The 19,839-nt window shown below is 37.5% G+C and overlaps 3 protein-coding genes across 14 annotated transcripts; 2 read left to right on the top strand and 1 right to left on the bottom strand.

The window, feature by feature from the left end:
- Nucleotides 1-561: 561 nt before the first annotated feature.
- LOC129297578 (amino acid permease 1-like) lies at nt 562-4,611 on the top strand. 2 transcript variants are annotated; one of them, XM_054935910.1, is made up of 6 exons: nt 562-775; nt 2,756-3,083; nt 3,177-3,394; nt 3,475-3,614; nt 3,725-3,952; nt 4,047-4,611. In XM_054935910.1, the coding sequence occupies exons 1-6, from the start codon at nt 709-711 to the stop codon at nt 4,467-4,469; spliced, it is 1,404 nt and encodes a 467-aa protein (XP_054791885.1). In that variant the 5' UTR covers nt 562-708; the 3' UTR covers nt 4,470-4,611. The 2 variants fall into 2 exon arrangements, with proteins under 2 accessions (XP_054791885.1, XP_054791886.1); XM_054935911.1 differs by having other exon boundaries at nt 634-775; nt 2,662-3,083.
- Nucleotides 4,612-8,827: 4,216 nt separating this feature from the next.
- LOC129297575 (receptor-like protein kinase 5) lies at nt 8,828-12,127 on the top strand. The gene is made up of 2 exons (XM_054935899.1): nt 8,828-11,565; nt 11,656-12,127. The coding sequence occupies exons 1-2, from the start codon at nt 8,886-8,888 to the stop codon at nt 12,084-12,086; spliced, it is 3,111 nt and encodes a 1,036-aa protein (XP_054791874.1). The 5' UTR covers nt 8,828-8,885; the 3' UTR covers nt 12,087-12,127.
- A 399-nt stretch (nt 12,128-12,526) lies between these two features.
- LOC129297576 (nuclear poly(A) polymerase 4-like) lies at nt 12,527-19,595 on the bottom strand. Of its 11 annotated transcripts, none has more exons than XM_054935903.1 (14): nt 19,049-19,595; nt 18,894-18,971; nt 18,489-18,596; nt 16,880-16,942; nt 16,627-16,788; nt 15,928-16,041; nt 15,764-15,826; nt 15,353-15,682; nt 15,107-15,271; nt 14,522-14,970; nt 14,275-14,443; nt 13,997-14,185; nt 13,800-13,895; nt 12,527-13,205 (listed from the first exon to the last, which is right to left on the bottom strand). In XM_054935903.1, the coding sequence occupies exons 1-14, from the start codon at nt 19,184-19,186 to the stop codon at nt 13,176-13,178; spliced, it is 2,154 nt and encodes a 717-aa protein (XP_054791878.1). In that variant the 5' UTR covers nt 19,187-19,595; the 3' UTR covers nt 12,527-13,175. The 11 variants fall into 11 exon arrangements, 10 of the variants coding, with proteins under 10 accessions (XP_054791878.1, XP_054791876.1, XP_054791877.1 ...); XM_054935901.1 differs by having other exon boundaries at nt 12,527-13,054; nt 13,129-13,205; nt 14,275-14,970; nt 19,049-19,594; XM_054935902.1 differs by having other exon boundaries at nt 12,527-13,054; nt 13,160-13,205; nt 14,275-14,970; nt 19,049-19,594.
- Between the last annotated feature and the right edge of the window lie 244 nt (nt 19,596-19,839).

The raw sequence follows: 19,839 nt of genomic DNA, 5'->3' as shown, positions 1-19,839 counted from the left end.
CCCTCCCGCGATGCAGTATCAGTACTCCCTTGAATGCTCTCTTTCATTATTACATGAAGAACATATTCGAAAAAGGAGGAATTAATGTTTCTTTTTCGTGAAAAACAGGGCACAGCCAAAAATTACATTGTCAACCAGCAAATAATACAAGGATTAGAGACTCCTCCACTATCTTGAATTCTCGATACAACCGAGCACTAACAAGTTCAATAGACGGTTAGTAAAATTTGAAAATGATAAATCATTTAAAAAAATACAAAAATTTTAGAACCATAAGCACCCCGAGTCGGAGGACACGTATTAGAATAATGATTGACGAGTCAACTAAAAAAATGTGCATGCAGAAAGTCTACATTCACGGAGGGTGCCGCCGTGCCGGGTCCACGACCACGCGCAATATGGTCGGAGTCTAGTCTCTTTCAGCTTGATCCAAACGCGAAAAAATTCCGTGGCCCAATTACTATAGTCCATAAGGAAAAGAAAAAAAAATAGGTCATTTAATTTCTGAAAGGCAACAGTCCATAAAGCAATGAATGTGCATTGTGGTCACCTTATCACGACTTCAACAAGTATAGTGTGGGCGTGGGTGTGAGTGTATATATACGTCAGTAAAGGTCAGTCGCGTCTCGCCTCTCGCGTCGCCCGTTTGTGTGCAGCCACATCGCGTTTCTCACTTCCCAGAGTTGCGACTTGCGAGAAGGTATCGAAATGGAAATTGAACCGGACGGGAAAATCGCTTCGCAAGTCGATGACGATGGCAAGCCCAGAAGAACTGGTTCGTCTCTCTTTCTCTGGTTTTTTTATGTTCAGCAATTAGTCTCCAGTGATCTCATGTCTTTCCTTTTTTTACTAGGCATGACCTGCACATTCTATGTTCTTTTATGCGATTGGGTTGAATCTTTTTTCATTTGAAAGATAGAGTAGAGATTATTATATAAGTTGGAAAGTTAGTATCGGGTCGCAATTGCTTGGTGTCTGTTGTCTTCCATTATTCTCGTATCCCTCTGCGTTGTTAATTTTTTTGCTTTCACTACAAATAAATCCATAGGGTTCGAGTCTCGCCTAGGGGAAATTATTTTGAGAAAATTACATGTAAATCTTGTAGAGTGCACTTATCTATAAATAAAGTTCATAAATTTAAAAACTACAGCAAAATGAAACTAAATTTAATTTAAATTATGGTATAAAAATAATATATCCTTATTGAAAATATATATTACATCAATTATATAATTTACAAATATTTTATTAATAATTTATAACTATCACTTTAATTTATATAATTATAATTTTAATTTTTTACATCAAATATTAAACTTTTAATTATTAGATATGTAAAGTTATAATTATAAAAGTTAAATTGATAATTATAAATTAATAATAAAATAATTGTAAATAATTAATATTAAACTTTATTAATAATGCATAATTGATTTAATTATTAGATGTGTAAAATTATAGTTATAAAAAATTAAAGTAATAATTATAAATTATCGATAAAATAATTGTAAATAATTAGTATTAAATTTTTAATAATACATTATCAGTTTAGCACTTTAGTTATACGATATGTTAAGTTAGTGTTGTAAAAATAAAAATGATAGTTATAAATAATTAATAAAGTAGTTATGAATTATGTAATTGATGTAATGCATTTTTAATAGAGGCATTGATGTTGCGTGACTTCAACTTCAAATTTACTTAGGTTTTAAATAATTTAATTGTGGTTTTTAAATTTCACGAGACTTATTTATAAATGAATATGCTCCATGGAAACAATGTGTAAATTTCCCAATTATTTTAATATGAAATTACATGTAATATTAGTTATTTAGGTGTTCGGCTATTTGGGGGAAAAAAAATCTAAATTTCAATATTTAAAATTATAGGAGTATGTCGTTTCCTAAAACAATTAATGTCACCGTAAACTTTTCTTTGTAACCCAGACATTATATTTGTTTTATTTTTAATATAAAATAACTTTATTTGAATTTGAAAAAATTATATGTTATAAAATACTATTGTTTTATTTTTTTACTTTTTATAAACATATGCATTTATTTCAGCTGTTCAGGGAAAATATTTTAATCAATAAATTTAAATTTAAACTAATATGACTAACTTTATTTTAAATTAACACTTTAAATTTAAAAGTATAATTTTAACAAAAATTCAATAGATTTTTCTATATATTTACTTATAAATTCTTTTTGAATCTATACCTATATTTTGGTCAAAAAAAAATCTATACCTATATCGATAAAAACAATTCAACCAACAATATCTAAAATTCAACCCAACATTAATCATGTTCATGCGTATAATGGATTATTTAAAGCAAAGAACAAGGGCAAAGTGTGTACGTTTCGTGGGTCATCATGCCATGCCCGTTCAGTGATTTTGTTTTCACAGGGGTAGAAATAATTTAGTGCGAACAAAAAATATCCGGATAAGAAAAAAAAAAAAACTTCGTAAAACAAATTGAAGCTTCAGATTAATCTGTTTCACCCTCCCCTCCCCCTGCTTTAAATGTAATTCTTTTACAGGAAATTAGTACTGTTGTTGAGTCTTTGTTTCGTTTTATCAAGCAAAAATCTGTTCCCCACTGATGACAGCAAGCAGAACTTCCAAAAACAATTACTATATGCTCAATCATTTCAGTCAGCTCTAGTTGAGTTCGTAATTCACAAAGAAGATCAAAAAGGTGAACAGGGATGAGTGGAAGATGAATAAATAACATATGAATGGCATGCAGGGAATGTGTTGACGGCGACGACGCACATAATAACGGTGGTGGTCGGAGCAGGAGTGCTGGCACTGCCGTGGGCGATGGCCCAACTAGGATGGATCGGAGGAATAGGCGTTATGGTCACCTTTTCCTGCATCTCCATTTTCACTTACGGTCTCATTGCTGATTGCTACAGATATCCCCACCCTGTCTCCGGCACCAGAAACTACACTTACATGCAGGCCGTCAAGTCTTACTTGGGCGGCCGCATGCACCTGGCCTGCGGTTTCGTCCAGTATTCCAAGCTCGCCGGAATTACTGTTGGCTACACCATCACCACCTCCACCAGCTTAGTGTTGGTCACAATATCCATCCTCACTTCTGCTCATGTTTACATCACTGCAGTTCAGTGAAGTCTCTTCTCTTCTCTTCTTCTATGGTCTTGCAGGGCTATCAAGAAAGCTGGGTGCTTCCACCAGAAAGGCCATCAAGCTTATTGCAAATTTTCCAACAATCCTTTCATGGCTGCTTTTGGCATCCTCCAGATAATCTTGTCTCAAATTCCTAATTTCCACGAGCTTACCTGGCTCTCAACCATTGCCTGTATCACCTCTTTTGGTTATGCTTTAATTGGGAGTGCCCTTTCTCTCGCTGTCCTCGTCCAAGGTAATTTTTATCATTAATTATAATACATTCATCTGCACTAGTATTGGCACATTAATGGAATGTCATTTGGATGTGAGCAGGACAGGGAAGGCCAACCAGTGTAACAGGAGTAGAAGTAGGACCTGAACTGTCTGAAGAAGATAAAATGTGGAGAATTTTCAGTGCAATGGGGAACATAGCTCTTGCTTGCTCTTATGCTACTGTTGTTTTTGATATTATGGTAAGGCAAGCGTTTATTACTGTCATCATAATAATCTGAAGAGAACACAGCATTGGGATTATGATCAGTCATGACTTCTGTGAAATGGATTATCTCTGTGCTTTGTTTAGGACACGTTGAAGTCATCGCCAGCGGAGTGCAAACAGATGAAAAAGGCTAACGTGTTAGGGATCACAGCAATGACAGCACTCTTCCTTGCATGCGGTGGCCTTGGCTATGCTGCTTTTGGGGACCAAACACCGGGCAACATGCTCACCGGCTTTGGATTTTACGATCCCTTCTGGCTGGTCGACATAGGAAATATATGCATTGTCATCCACATTCTGGGCGCATATCAGGTTAGATCTTTTTATTTTCCAAATTTTAAGGATTAAGACACATCTACATTGTTATAATGTCTGTCTGATGTGAGAAATCAATATTCAATGACAGTTAATGGCTCAAGCATTCTTTTTCATAGTTGAATTGGGTGCGAAGATCATGTGGCCCGAGTCAGATTTCGTGCAGAAAGAATACCCATGCAGAATAGGCAGAGTGACATTCAATTTTAACATGTTTAGGCTAGTTTGGAGGACAGTATTTGTGATGATAGCCACAACTCTGGCCATGGCAATGCCCTTCTTCAATGAGTTTCTTGCCCTGCTCGGAGCTATTGGGTTCTGGCCTCTCATTGTGTTTTTCCCCGTGCAAATGCACATTGCCCAGAGACAGATCAAAACCCTATCACTCAAGTGGTGTGCGCTACAGCTGCTGAGCTTTGTTTGCTTCCTTGTTTCACTGGCCGCAGCAGTTGGTGCCATTCATGGAATCAGCCACAATCTCTCCAAATACAAGCCCTTCATGTACAAACAATAGTCCACTTATGTCATGTGACATTAGATTAATTAAGCCTGGCTTCAGGAGAACTAGTGTAATCAAGACCCAAATGCTATGTATCTACTTCCCTTGATCTATGAGCTATTAAGAAGCATGAAGTTGTAGCTCTGTTGCAGTTTAAGATTCTGCTTCGTTTTGCAGGGGAGAACTCGAGTCTCTTACTTTTGCATGCATATTTCAGTGTTAAGAAGATATCTCGAACTTTAATCGATTGAGTCCTGATCACAATTGTATCATTCACCTTTTGCCTGGTTTGACTAATTAAGGTGGTGCCTTCATTCTGGTGCTGGTGCAGCTGGTTAGAAAATACACGTTACGCAAAATGGTTCAATTCTTTGTGAAATACATAAATAAAGCAGTGACTTCACCAACAAAAAATAATAATAATAAGAAAAGTGACCTGACTGCCTTAAGAAATGAAGAATTGAACTTTAATCCAACATTACCAAAACTTTGTGAAAAAAACTCAAAAAGCATCTCTGATTGGCCTTTTATTTCAAAATTAATGTTAATGAAGGGCCAATGCCTTTTTTTGTCAGTTAATCTAGTTTAGGAACAAAAATACATCTTAACCTAAAATTTATTTAGCATAATAAGTGATATTTTTAATCAAATTTAAGCTTCAGTTAGTATTTTTAACAGCTAACATTAAAATATTTAATGTTATGGATAAATATATTATATTTTAATTACTTCATGAATGAAATTATTATAATAAATAATTTAGAACATTGGGTGTTCCTTAAAAAATAATTTTAAGATAAAAATATACTTTAGTCTTCCTTTTTTTTTGTTTTTTTTTTTTTTTTTGTGCCATGACATATTCAACCAATGGCTGCCCCGTCTATTTCTCACGTACAAGTGCATAGCATGGACCGCTTCCGAAAGTTGTTGACGAAGTTGGTAAAGGAAAAGGTGAACATTTTCAAAGTTCCATTTTTACAATGACATAGCCTCCGAATGTCGGCCCAATCTGGTCTTATGAGCTGTCTTCCTGTCTACAACTTCAGATATAACACCAACAAAAATAAATAGATCATGTTAGTAAGGATTTCGTTATAACTCACAAAATTTTGAAATTAAATCTCATTGTTAATGTAATGATTAATAGATAATTTGTAACTATAGACTACAAGTATTATTTGAACTTAAAAGTATGCATAATTTTTAGTAACTATCGGTATCCAACTTGTCCAACCTTTTTATTATGAGAAAGACTTGGCATTTGTAACACTCAGCGAGAAATCTCGATGGCCTTTATTGTATGGAGTGCACTGCTATCGAATCATAATATCAAGGTCAATGTTAGAAGGAAATTGCATCACGGCAATCAGTTTTGGTTTTTCAACCCTGGAAATTGGAAATTGGGCAACAGACAAGAAAAAGTGACGCTTTTGCTGTTTTGCATATGACAATGAGAAGACTTCATGGGCTGATGCGTTGAAAGCAATTAATACCCGTATCGTTGAATGGATGCTTTTTTGGCAGTGCTTTACCAATCTCATTCCACAGTCAGCAACAATATCCTGACCTCACTATATAAAATTGATAACGTGAACCTTCGTAACACCAGCTTGCCATTATCGTCTTCACCAACTTCCACAAGTCCGTGAAAATTGAGTCCCGAGATTTTCTTTTTCACTTTTTCTGAGAGGTGGGTTTGGACAAAAACAAAATAGGCAGCAGCCTCGTGATTGGTGGCTTTTTTTTTTTTTGGGGCGGTTGTAGCTAATCTAGTCTAATCCAAATCGTTTCCGGCCAAAAAAAAAAATCTGATTCAAATCACAGTCCCCCGTGGTTTTTCTTTTTAAGGGAAAACATGAATGAATTCCCGACCTTGTTAAATTGGACTGAGATGCACATTAAAAAAGGATTGAAACTCTTCATCATTATCATTATTTAGTTAAACAGTGGCATCGTCATGAAACAGCAACCTAATTCATTTTATAATTTAGACAATCATTCATATCTGGTAGTAGAACGTGCGATAATCTTTCTTAAGTAAATACCGACATTTATCTATATATATATCTATTTTTTTTTTAAATAGCCACTGCTGTACACATGATGTCAATGTTTGCTCTGGTTTTGGGCTGTGCGTTTTTCCCCACCTTTAAAGCACTGGTTCGACGGTGAAGGAGAGATGGACCAGCGCATCAAAGAGATAACGTAAAAATAGTACAATATTTATTTAATTATTTCAAAAAATTATCCTATGCATTTAAAACTCAAATTTTAATTGATGTTTTTACATATATAACCTATATTATAAAATCAAATCAAGCAAACACTCTAACTTTTATTATATTGTGATTGATTTATTATATTTGTCAATAATATATCAACAACAACAACAAGCCTTTATCCCATTAGGTGGGGTCGGCTACATGGATTGCAAGACGCCATTGTGTTCTATCGTTTATCAAGCTTTTAGGAATATTATTAATTAAGAGATCGCGTTCAACAACTTCCAAGAGTGTTCTCTTAGGCCTTCCTCTACCTCTCTTAATCGGACTCAAAGTTATATGTTCCACTTTTCTCACTGGTGCCTCCCTTGGTCTTCGTTGTACATGCCCAAACCATCTCAACCGATTTTTTATCATTTTTTCCTCAATAGGTGCCATCCTCACTTTTTCGCGTATGTGTTCATTTCGAATTTTATCTTTACGTGTATGTCCGCACATCCATCGTAACATTCTGTCTATTGTCCATGTTCATGATAGATTCAACAAAGTTTTACATTGGCTATTGATGGCCTAACACAACCCTCCTCCTTTACCCGGGCTTGGGACCGACTATAAACATAGGCGGAGTTTTTGTCAATAATATATCATTATACATAAATGATAAAATCCTTATAAATTTTTAATTTCAAACACTTTATATATATATGAAAAACTTTTTGTGAACTGATTATATTTTAAATTTTTAAAAATTTGTTCTACATTTTTTAAGCACAAGATTTTTTTTTAAGCCAGTGGGACAATTTATCCATTTTAATTAAACTAGTAATCAATCATATGCGCTGGACATGATTATAAAACGGAGCAGGAAAATCATTTTATTATATAACCATAATAAATAAAAGAATACAAAAACATTCAATGAGGACTACAAGGGAGATAAATAATTATTCTACACAGGGCCGGAACATCGCATAATATAGCCCCTTGGGCCTTGGCCAACTCGCCTGTTGTTTATTTCCCAACGCTAGTCTCGAACTTTTTACTTTCCAGTGAAAAGAAATTATTAAAATAACAACAGATTAAATTTTCTGAGGAAAAATGATGATGATACGAGTCTACTTCCACCGATCGTGTAGTTTTACTTTAACCACCCTGTACTGTCGCTGTTGCAGGGGATACAATTCAACAATGCCCTGATGGGCCCACGCAAAATACATGTTAACAATTATTAGTCTGCCATGTTTCAACGCTCCGTGTTTGAACAGACCTCTTAAGCACGAGGGTAAGACTAGATTACCTCCGCTGATCATCCTTTTCTGTGGACCCGTGACGCAGTCTCAGTGGCATAATTGCAATTAATTCCCATTATGGCTCACTGCTTCGGATTCAGCTCTTTCCACTGACCTTCCCCACCATCACCTTAAAATCAAATCTGAACTGTCGTCCAAATTATTTTTTTATTTTTTATTTACCAAAATAAAACTCAAAAGTTTTAATAAATTTATTTTATTATCAAGTTGAATTTTTTAAATTAATTTAATATTTAAATTAAAAATTTTTGTAAATTGATTATGAAAATTTAATTAATACTCACTCGCTTAAAGAAGAGAGGTTTTTTTAAGGAGTTAATGTTAAAAAATATAAGACATTTTTAATTTTTTAAGGTGTAATCATTATATTTTTTTTAAAGTGCTCCTATCGATAATGACTTTATATTTATTATAGGATATTTAATAAAAATAAATATAAAAATATATGGTTAATTGAAAAGTAAGTAATTACTTTATTGGAGGTGAGATTCGATTAAAAATACTTTACATTTTTAAACAAAGGAAGTAAATTTTTTAACAATTTTTACAATTTTTTATTTTGGGAAGAAGCTGAGTCTAAATTATTTAAAGTATATTTGAATAATAAATTTATAAAAATTATAAAAAATTAATATCAAATTAAACTATTTAAATTAAATCTCAACAGTCTAATAAAATAAATATAAAATAAAAATTTAATCTGGATTCAATTTTATTTTAATGCAGTAGACGGAAAGTGGTGGGAAAGGTTGGTTGAGAGAAGCGTGTACAGTGTTTCTTTAACCTGCCCATCGATTATAAATTCCTAGTTCTCAGTAGTACCCACTGCGCAACGCAACGCAACGCAACGCAACTTCACTGATCTTCACCATGTTTAAATTTTGACCGTTGGCTTCGCCATGTCTTCCCGGCAAATTCCCAAACCAGACCAACAAATTGGAGAGTCTCAAATGACCAGAATTCACCTGCTTGTTCTTACGTTTCGAGTGCATTTCTTCGTCTTCCTCAGCTTCTCAGTGACCACCAGTGCGGCTTCTCGGGCCGCAGGCTCCGAACAGAACATCCTACTCGACGTTAAACATCAACTAGGCGATCCGCCGTCGCTTCGATCGTGGACCTCATCATCGTCACCGTGCGATTGGCAAGAGATACGTTGCACCGATGGCGTCGTCACCCAGGTCCTTCTGTCAGGAAAAGGTGTCTCCCGGAAGCTACCACCAACGATCTGCGACCTCAAGAATCTGACGATTCTCGACCTCTCAAACAACAACATCCCCGGAGAATTCCCAAGATTTTTGTACAATTGCTCCAGCCTCCAATTCCTCGGCCTGTCTCTAAATTACTTTGCTGGTCCAATCCCCGACGACATTGACAGACTAAAAACTCTGACATTCCTAGACCTCAGTGGCAACTATTTCTTTGGCGATATCCCCGCAGCGATCGGGAAATTATCGGAGTTACAAACGTTGTACCTCCACAACAATGAGTTCAATGGAACTTTTCCCAAGGAAATTGGGAGCTTATCTAATCTCGAAATCCTCCGTCTGGCCTATAATGACAAGTTTGTGCCCATGGCCATTCCATCAGAGTTTGGGAACTTGAGGAATTTGAGGTTCATCTGGATGACAGCTTGCAATTTAATCGGAGAAATCCCTGAAAGTTTTGCCAACCTAACGAATCTCGTGCAGCTGGATTTGTCAGCGAACAATTTGACAGGTAGCATTCCCAGCAGAATGTTCTCTCTCAAGAATTTACAATTTCTGTATCTTTACTACAACAGATTGTCTGGTGAAATTCCTAGTTCGATCCAGGCCTTGAATTTGATGGACATTGATTTGGCAATGAACAATTTCACGGGTCCGATTCCTGAAGATTTTGGAAAGTTGGAGAACCTGACGGTACTTAATCTGTATTTCAATCAATTATCTGGTCAGATTCCGAGAAGTTTAGGCCTAATCAAAACGCTGAAGCACTTCAAGGTTTTTCGCAATAAGTTAAATGGAACTCTTCCTCCAGAATTAGGCCTATATTCGAAGCTTGAAGGGTTTGAAGTTGCAGACAATCAACTGAGTGGTGCATTGCCTCAATACTTGTGTGCCAATAATGCTTTGCAAGGCGTGATTGCTTTTTCTAACAATCTTGGTGGAAAATTGCCCGAATCGCTTGGAAATTGCACTACTCTGCGCACAGTTCGGCTTTCCAGGAACAATTTTACTGGTGAGATTCCTGCAAGTCTTTGGACTTCCAATAATTTATCAACCTTGATGTTGAGTGAGAACTCATTTACTGGTCAATTTCCAAGTAAACTTCCATGGAATATGTCGAGGCTAGAGATTAGAAATAACTACTTTTCAGGAGAGATACCGGCTGGAATTGTTTCCGCAGTAAATCTAGTAGTATTTGATGCGAGAAACAATATGCTTTCCGGTGAAATTCCAAAGGAGTTGACGGCTCTTTCCCGACTTAATTCTCTCAGGCTTGACAATAATCAACTTTCCGGCAAGCTTCCATCCGAGATACTCTCCTGGCAATCCCTGAATACTTTAACACTCTCAAGCAACAAACTCTCCGGGCAAATTCCGAGAACTGTTGGCGATCTCCCTAATCTCGTTTATTTGGACTTATCTAAAAATGATATATCTGGTGAAATCCCATCTCAGCTTGGCAACATGAGGCTCATATTTCTCAACTTGTCTTCCAACAACCTTTCCGGCAGCATCCCAGATGCTTTCAATAACCTCGCATATAACACCAGTTTCTCGAACAACCCTAACCTATGTGCTTATAATCCAACTGTTGAGCTTCCAAGATGCTTGACCAAAACTCCTCGGTATCCAAACAAATCGTCCTTCAAGTTGCTTGCCTTGATTCTTGTTCTCACCATCATTGTGTTGCTAACCACTACCTCACTGGCCATCTACAAATTCAAAGACATATCGGGAAAGAATTCCGAGCCCAAACTTTCAACGTGGAAGATTACTTCGTTCCAGAAGCTAGATTTCTCAGAATGGAATCTCTTCTCAAACTTGACAGATGATAACCTCATTGGAAGTGGGGGCTTTGGAAAGGTTTACCGGGTTCCTTCTAATCATCCGGGTGAATATGTTGCCGTAAAAAAGATTTGGAATAGCAAAAAGTTGGACGACAATCTAGAGAAAGATTTCATGTCTGAGGTTGAAATCCTAGGCACGATTCGGCATTCCAATATTGTGAAGCTTCTATGCTGCATTTCAAGTGAAAACTCAAAACTCCTTGTGTATGAGTACAAGGAAAATGGGAGCCTGGATAGATGGCTTCATGGAAAGAAAAAAGCATCGACTCCTTTACCCAACAATCATCTGATCTTGAAGTGGCCAACGAGGTTGAACATTGCCATAGGGGCCGCCCAGGGGCTGTGTTACATGCACCACGATTGCTCACCACCAATCATCCATAGAGATGTGAAGTGTAGCAATATATTGCTGGACTTCGAATTCCGGGCGAGTATTGCAGACTTTGGGCTAGCCAGGATGTTGGCGAAATCTGGGGAGCCACATAGCTTGTCTGCCATAGCGGGGTCTTTCGGCTACATTCCCCCAGGTAAGTGATTATGATAGAAGACAAGGAATAATTTTTATGGCATTATATTTATAAAAACCCATCTTTACATGAACTAACTTGCTTTTGCAGAATACGCCTATTCAACCAAGATCAACGAGAAAGTTGATGTGTACAGTTTCGGGGTCGTACTACTAGAGCTCGTAACCGGAAAAGAACCATATGGCGTAGAGGAGCATACAAGCCTAGTAGATTGGGCATGGCAGTATCACAGTGAAGGGAAGTGCCTTGCTGATGCCTTGGATGAAGAAATCAAAGAAGCGTGTCATGCGGAAGAGATGATAAAGGTCTTTAAATTAGGCCTTGCTTGCACAAGCATATCACCCTCAGCTAGACCTTCCATGAGAGAGATTTTGCAGGTTCTTGAGCGGTGCCGTCCACCAGGTCAAGACGGCAAGAAGATCGGAACAGAGGTTGATATTGCTCCCCTTCTTGGCGATTCCATGTACATTTCAAATTACAAGGATTGTAGCACAGCCTTCGGTGAAAGTGATGGAAGCTAAAATAATGCTTTTTATTAATAATAATACTTTTTTTAATACTATCTTTCATATTACATTCTTTCTTTATATTTTATTGAATGAAAAATATTTCTAAAAATTTATATTTTTATTTTGAAAATAATAAAATTATAGAGCATCGTTATTCAGTTATGTTTGACATATATAATCTGTCTTAAATTATTTTATAATTTAATATAGAACTACAAGTCAACCGGATCACAGCACTATCATGAATTCATGAGGCTTCGGATACAGAGACGGCGTTTACGTCGTGGCCCAGAAAAAACGCGGTGCTTCCCTGATTTTCTTGTCTCGCTTTCCACCCACCCTCTACTGAATCTCCAACCCGCAAGAAAACCTGAGCTCTTTAAACCACCAAATCACACGGAAACCGTTATCCGTCGCCAAAGACGATAATTTACTACAGTTTTTCACCGACATTGAAAGAAGAGACAATAGGCAATAATGATCCCGGTCAGAGTCTAAACTTCGAAGGGTAGGCATGGTAATGAAAGACCCACTCACTCATCAGCCGCCATGCTTTTCTCTTCTAAATCGTCCAGCCCAATCAACTATTGATTACATTTACGTCATGCATCCGCCACATCATAAGTTCAACTTATCTTACAAGTTAAATAACGTAAATATTTAGGTCGCATGAGACAACAATCAAAGCTCTTCAGATGAGACCTAGATTCACAGAAAACAGGATTGAATGAAACCCACAATTTCGAGCAATCTCCATTACGCTTCATCTATGTACAAACGACAGTTGCAGATCTGTTCCCAAAAAGCCAGACTAATTTCAGCATTTTCAACTGCATTTGCTCCTCAACGCTTTAAATACAACCTCGCCCTCACTCCATCTCAGGACGTCAAACCCCCAATACAGCATAAGGTGGAAGGAACGGGACCAGAGATTTCAGTAAATCACCTCCCAACGCTCATGCTGTGTTCCATTCTGACTCCTACAAAAAGCAACCACCCAACATGAAAGAATAAAGATATAACTTGGTCACATTGCAAGAGTTTACACGCATGCCTTGTCACTAAGCTTCTGTGAAGATTCCGACCTAGCCCATCTTGTGTTCATACAACACTTCCAAGTCTGGCATCAGGCTATAGAAAATATGAAACATAGGAAGAATTTAGGATACCATCAAAGCATTAATCAAATTAATCTAAAACTGATAAAAAGTGAAACACAAAGGAGGGTGTTGTCTTTGATCCTCTACACAAAAGTGGGGTTTTTTAGCACAATTACTGGAAAGCTAGCACGTATAGTGGTGCAGGACCTGCGACCACATATTCATCAGTCAGAAAATTGTTTACAAAATTCAATGGCCATGAAAAATTTATAACCTAAGAAACTAGTAACAATATGAAAACTATGATGCAAAAACATTTATAACCTAAGAAACGAGTAACAATATGAAGACTATGATGCAAAAGCATGTAGTCATAGTAAAAATAGGCAACACGACAGGAACACAGTATGAATAGACCATCATGAGTGTTTAAAAAACCTGATATAATCAAAGAAGTTAAAAAGAGGATAATATCATATTCTCATCTTATATCTTTGAAATCAATAAATCAATCAAATGCAAAATTCAACCAACAGTTATTAAAGAGAAAAGTGTCAAAATTACCATTTAGCTATCATCCTCACTAACTGAGAAAAACATAAAGAGATTAAAGAAGTTTCAAAACCTTCAATTCTTCAGCCTTGCTATTTTGAAATACTCTATTCCCATCAAAACATCCACTCTTCAAAACAGAATTAGGATCTGCCACACAGACATCACCCTGCAAAGATCCGTGGCCCTCACTATTGCCCAGACTCAAGTTTTTGTCACTGCAGTTCACAACCGTTCCTAATCCATAATTCCTCAAATGAAAAATCTCACCTCACAGTTGAAGTTCCGGTTGCTGGCACTTGGTGCGTAGTCCGCATGTTCAGCTCTTGCCAAATTACAAGCTTTGACTACTTGTTGGTCTGTACTAACAACACTCCGTTCAGAACTCAGCAAGCATTTTATAGATGCAGTTTCATCACTTTCCAAGCAATCCCGAACTTTGTTCCCATCAACTCCATTCTGAAATGGATCACCAACTTCTAAATAAGGAACTTCACATGAACCAAACTACTTCCTGATGTTTTCCTTCACTGGTTCAGCAGGCTTACCTCATTTTGAACTCCCAGACCTCTTGATTTCTGCTCATCAAGTGTGCAAGCATCTGTTTCACTAATCTGTATTTCAGGTCCTACAGTGCCTATTCCACCTCCCAGGAGCCCAACAGATGTTTTAATTCTACAATTGCTATCAGCATCCTTGCTTGTTGAATCTTCTAACCTATCAATACATTCAATACTCATATGAGAGGTACCACCTGATCTACTAATACTACCTTCAGGAGAAAAAGAATCTAGCCTTTGTGGGCTCATAGATGATCGCTTTTCTGGTTGGCTTGTCTTCAAATTCACCATTTCAGGATCACTTTTCCTTTTGTTGCCTCTTTCAGTAGATCCAGAGTAGCACTTCGTAGTATTTTCATTCATGTTTTCAGAAGGATGGATCAGATGCCTTGGCATTCTAGTCCGTTTATAACCATCTGGAAAAACAAATGGAGGGAGCTGCTTTCGACGAACATGAGAAACATAAATTTCCATCCCTGGTTTCCAATATACATACATGTTTATCTCTTGTCTAAATTCATCTACTGTTTTACGTATGTCAAACTGCTGGCCTTCTTGACCTCTAACTCCTGCTTTCCTTTGCAAACCCATGAAAAATGCAGAATGTGGGCAAGGCTTGGAAGTGTCTGAGTACTCGTGGGGGTATGGATGACACTGCAACATCCCATTTGTGTCCCGCTCTATCTGTTCAGTAATAATTGGAAAGCATTATAATTAGCAAACGTACAGAGATTAGCTATTGCCAATGAATTAAATCCCAGATATGTATGGATCACATCCAGTGGAGGAAACATAATACCAGACTATCACAGCATTTTACCTTTAGGGTAAGTTGTCTCCACCTAGATTCTACCCAGCCCTTCCATGCCAGTAAATCATCAGCATCTGCTGCTATTATGTCCACTTGCAGATAGTTTTTATATGCCTCAAAAAAGAGATATGGCTCAAAAAGAGAACTCCAGTGGGCTTTGCTGAGCTCAATTTCCTACAGATAGACAAGAAAGCAATAGAAAACAAATTAAGGAGTGCAGAAAAGGAAAACTAGATACTAGTAAACTCCTCTTACCTCACAGATCCTGTTGCCATAGTGAAACTGTTCTACCATAACACGCAGAGTACTTGCTGAGACATTGTAGCTAGAATTCATGCATGGATATGCGGGAGTGATTATTGGCATAAGATGAAATCTATCCCGCGGGTTTCTACGAGGATCCCATACAGGGAAACCCAGTTCATTCTCTTCTATAGAACACAACATTACAGGGTTTGGCCACCGCCACTGTGTATAAACCCTGAAGAATCGAGAAACTAACATACTAGGATTTGCATGAGGATAAAGCTGGCAAACACGAGCAACTAAAAGAGCCCAATTTACACCACCAAGGAATCCAGTAACCTAGACAAAGTGAAATGAAGAATGAAGACAACAAAAAATCAAATGCCCCCCTGATGATAAAAAGCTTTAGAGGTATCTTACATTTGAGTAAACACCACGCCTTTTTGCCCAAAACTTTAAACATCTCAGAGTAGTTCGGAAGTGCTAAAATTGTCAAGGATTACAGAAGTATCAATTCAAAAAAGTTGAAGGACCATTACATCTAATATAATAATCAACCAAAATTGAAGAGTATGTATATTAACCTCGACATTTGGAACGAGTTTAAGAATTTGATCTGCCACTCGGCAGCCATTAAGACTTCGAACAGTTGGTTCATCAACATCATATAGCACAGACCCATTTGAGATATCCAGGTCCTGAAGAACGGTGTTTTCAGAATCATATTATCAGATCAAAGTTATGGTATATTCCGAGTGGGAAAAAAATTAAGAGCAAGGGGGAAGAAAGTTCAAAAGGATGAGAATGCATTTTGCTTCAAAATAAAAATGCAAAAGAAGACTAGAATTGCATAAAGAATAACAACAAACTACAATGCCATACAATTTAACATCAGCAATTAACTGGTAGTTTTTGCAAACTTGAGTTTGGCACAATCCACCCCTCTCCTCCCGCTCTCTTCCTCATTAACCCCTTCCTATACTTGCATAGCACATCCCACCCCACAAGAAGGTATTTAAGCATGCCAAAAATACAGGAATTCAGACCATAATGCAATGGTATGAGCATATACACATAGCACAGTCTATAAAGTACAGGCACGGACGGATCAGTTTTTCAAAAACAACAGGGAATTCACAATTTCCTAAATTGACTCGCTAAATCTTAGGAGGCCCTCAAATCTTGAAAAAACAAGAGGTTTGCTAATTCACATAAAATTACAGATTATGAAAATAAGCACCCAGAATGCATAAAAACCAATTAGAAAGAGCACTCAAACTTACTTCTGGGACAACCAAAAGGGATACACTCGCATAAAGTAAATCTATTGATATTCCAAGAAACTTGAACTTCATTACTGGAACATGAGCATCAGAAACTGGTTGAAGTTCAGTAACTTCCTCCATTTCAGCGAGGATGTTATGCAGTATGACAAAGAAGTCTTCCTGCAAAAGTGATACACATTTGACTTACTGTAGAACAAAATGCAATATTTTATACATAATTTAGCAGAATCGACCAGCTACATTGTGTCACCTCTCGATTCACATATGAAGGACCAATACACAGAGTATCTATGTCAGCCCCAGGTCCATGCACCTGTAAATTAGTAGTTTATTACTTAAGATTAAAAAAAATAATAGAACAACCACTATGATACAGGAAGCCTGTTACAAACATGAAACAACAATATTTTAACTCATTTACAGTCTACTATCTATCTTCCATAAAACCAACTACAGAATAGATGCTAAAAGGATGACTTTGATGGCCCCATTGTCATTCAAGTATGGTAGAAGGTGTGGCCAGAAGAGAGGGGGAAAGAGGAAGAATGGGCGGCTAAAGACATTGAGAGTATATGCTAGAGGAATCAAAGTGAGTGGTAGTGGGAGTGGGAAGGATAGGGAGATCCAAAATAGTAACAGACCGGCAGGGTAAATAGGAGGGAAAATGAAAGTGGCAGCTATATTGGATATACTGGGGGAATGTGTTGCCAGAGAGGGGGTTCAAGAGTTCAGTAGAAAGGTTATTGGAGAGTGCTAGTCTCTCAAAAGCCAGTCTTGGACTATTGTGCCTGATTATCTTCAGTTGGTCTATTATACCTGAACTTGACTATTGTTGAACGAAAGGGCATTGTTCAGTATCTTTTTCCCTTCTCTGTTTATCATTTCGCCTTTAATTATGCACGGGTAACAGTGAATTCTACTAGACTTCAATCAAAAACAGGACGACTTTAGGGGAACAAACTATTCACTATTAAGCAAAATACCATATGCACGCAAAATGAAAGAAAAACATTTGTTACAATGAGAGTGATAATAAGATTCAATAGAAGTCTTTACTCATCGGTCCTTTGATGAAGCTGAAAAGAGTATAAGCATGACTTAAGCTACAAGAAAACAATGGATAAACCAGATTGGCGATTAAGAGAGTAAATGTCTCTTCATATTTTCAGGAAGAGCAAGCGTGCCTAACCATTGAGACTCCAAAAGGTGAATATGATTTACAATCTCTTCAGCCTCTCAAATAAATTCAACAAAGAACAAGAACAAGGAAATTCCCAGTGCCATTATAAATTTAAGCCTAAAACTCAAGTTCAAGTCATATCTCCCTTCCTCTCATCCTATGATAAGTTAAAATAGGAACCCATCAATAACATAAAACTCCAGCTCTCGCTGAGGAATTAACATGTACTGATTATACTGAAGAGCCGAAAGCACAATTAAGATGCCCATCAGAATTGCTCAAAAAGTCAGACCGGGAAAGTTGTCGAGTGTTAATCAGAACTGGATCAAGCATTACCAATTATTCCAATTTTCAACTGACCGCGAGTGCCCATGTCTTGTGCCTCACACATATTATGTCGTGTTCCATTTCAATCATCTCAATATTCTGATTTAAATTCCTTGGACTGTAACCAACACTCTTCAATTTCTTCCGGGAAAAAAAAAACTTCTATGGAATTTTTTGCTTTCATCGTCTTGAGTACTATGATAAATCAAATCAAAACACATCGAATTCCAAATAAATTGAGGTCCACTAAACTACAGATTATCTAAATGACTCCTCCAGCAGAAAATAATGCACCTAGCATACTGTATTGTGACCATTACAATTTGTTAGCAGGGGGGGGGGGGGGACTCACCCCTAGACGATAAGAACCAAATGTGAATATGACGGCATTTGCATCCTCTACCATCTGATCTGTGTACCCTCGTTGGCGAGTCAACTGCTTCACCCAACATTTTACAATCTACATTGCAGGTCAGCTTTGTTAACGTGAAATTTAAACTTGATTACAGCCAGACACCTCAATATACAACAAAAGCAAGCATCTACTTTTACAATTGGCATGGCCCGGACTGTCTTCGATATACAACAGCATAATATAAAATTCAACTAAACCCAAGGAAAATAATGCATTGAGTAGCTTCTGCCGTTAAATGGAAAACACGGCTATAATCCCGATGAAAAGCGTGGGAATATTGGGCAGAATAATAGTCAACAAAAGCAAGCGCGTAGAAGATGGGGAAGGGCTACATCTAATCACCTGATCAAGGCGACCAAGTACCTCTTCTCTCTTTGCAGCTTCTTCTTTGCTCTCGTAAAGCCCGGAATCAACCAAAAACTAGTATAACAGTAATCCTGAAATTATAATTTGATTTTTTAAAAAAAATCAATTGACACTCATGGAATAAAAAATACCCTCTCCAGTTCCATGTTCCGATGGAAATCAGCCTCGTTAGGACCGGCCAGAGAGATGGGTTTTGTGATCCCATACTTTTTGGCTTGCTGAGGAGAAAGCGGCGTCGAAGAACCATTCGGACTCTCGGAACCCATCATTTCAGTACCCAAAGAAAAACCTAGATCGGAACAAATGTATTACCCGGTTTGACTTGCATATTCAAAACACTACAGCGTGAGGATGCATAGTTGCGAATCATGAGCACTTATGCGTTAAGGTCCTGGGTTAGGAGATCGTGGATGATGAAATTAAGAGATGTGGGCATCGATCCGCTGAACGTTGAGAGGTGGAGTGTGAATCCAGGTGGTGAAGCGCGGGATGGCGCCGAGAAGGGAGAAAAGGGAGAAAAGAAGGGAGAGATGTGTATTGAAAAGGGCAATGTTAGGAAAGAGAGACGAATCGGCGAGACTCGCACAGAGATGGATGTGGAGCCCGGACGAGGAGGAGAGAGAGACCCCAAAGCACAGCGGGCGGAGCTGCTGGATTTCGGGATTTCTATGTTTTAACCGTGCGTTTGGGTTGGATGTCGCAGTAATAATAACATTAATAATGATAATAATAGTAGTAGTAATAAATTTTATTTAATTTCCATACTTTTGGCAAAAAGTAATAAGGGGCGGTGTGCGCTTCAAAATTAAATAAATAAATAAAAAGGTGATATCAAGTAGTACGACTTTCAGCGGTTGCTAGTAGCTAGCAGATGTCATTTCCCTGCAGTCTAACGACGGTGTACTCCTGCGCACAGACATGA

This window comes from Prosopis cineraria, unplaced genomic scaffold (assembly GCF_029017545.1).
Source record: "Prosopis cineraria cultivar Desert tree isolate PC_DT_omini unplaced genomic scaffold, ASM2901754v1 PC560, whole genome shotgun sequence".
Classification (NCBI taxonomy): domain Eukaryota; kingdom Viridiplantae; phylum Streptophyta; class Magnoliopsida; order Fabales; family Fabaceae; genus Prosopis; species Prosopis cineraria.
The sequence above is the reverse complement of the archived record's forward strand: the minus strand, read 5'-3'. Positions and strand labels throughout refer to the sequence as shown.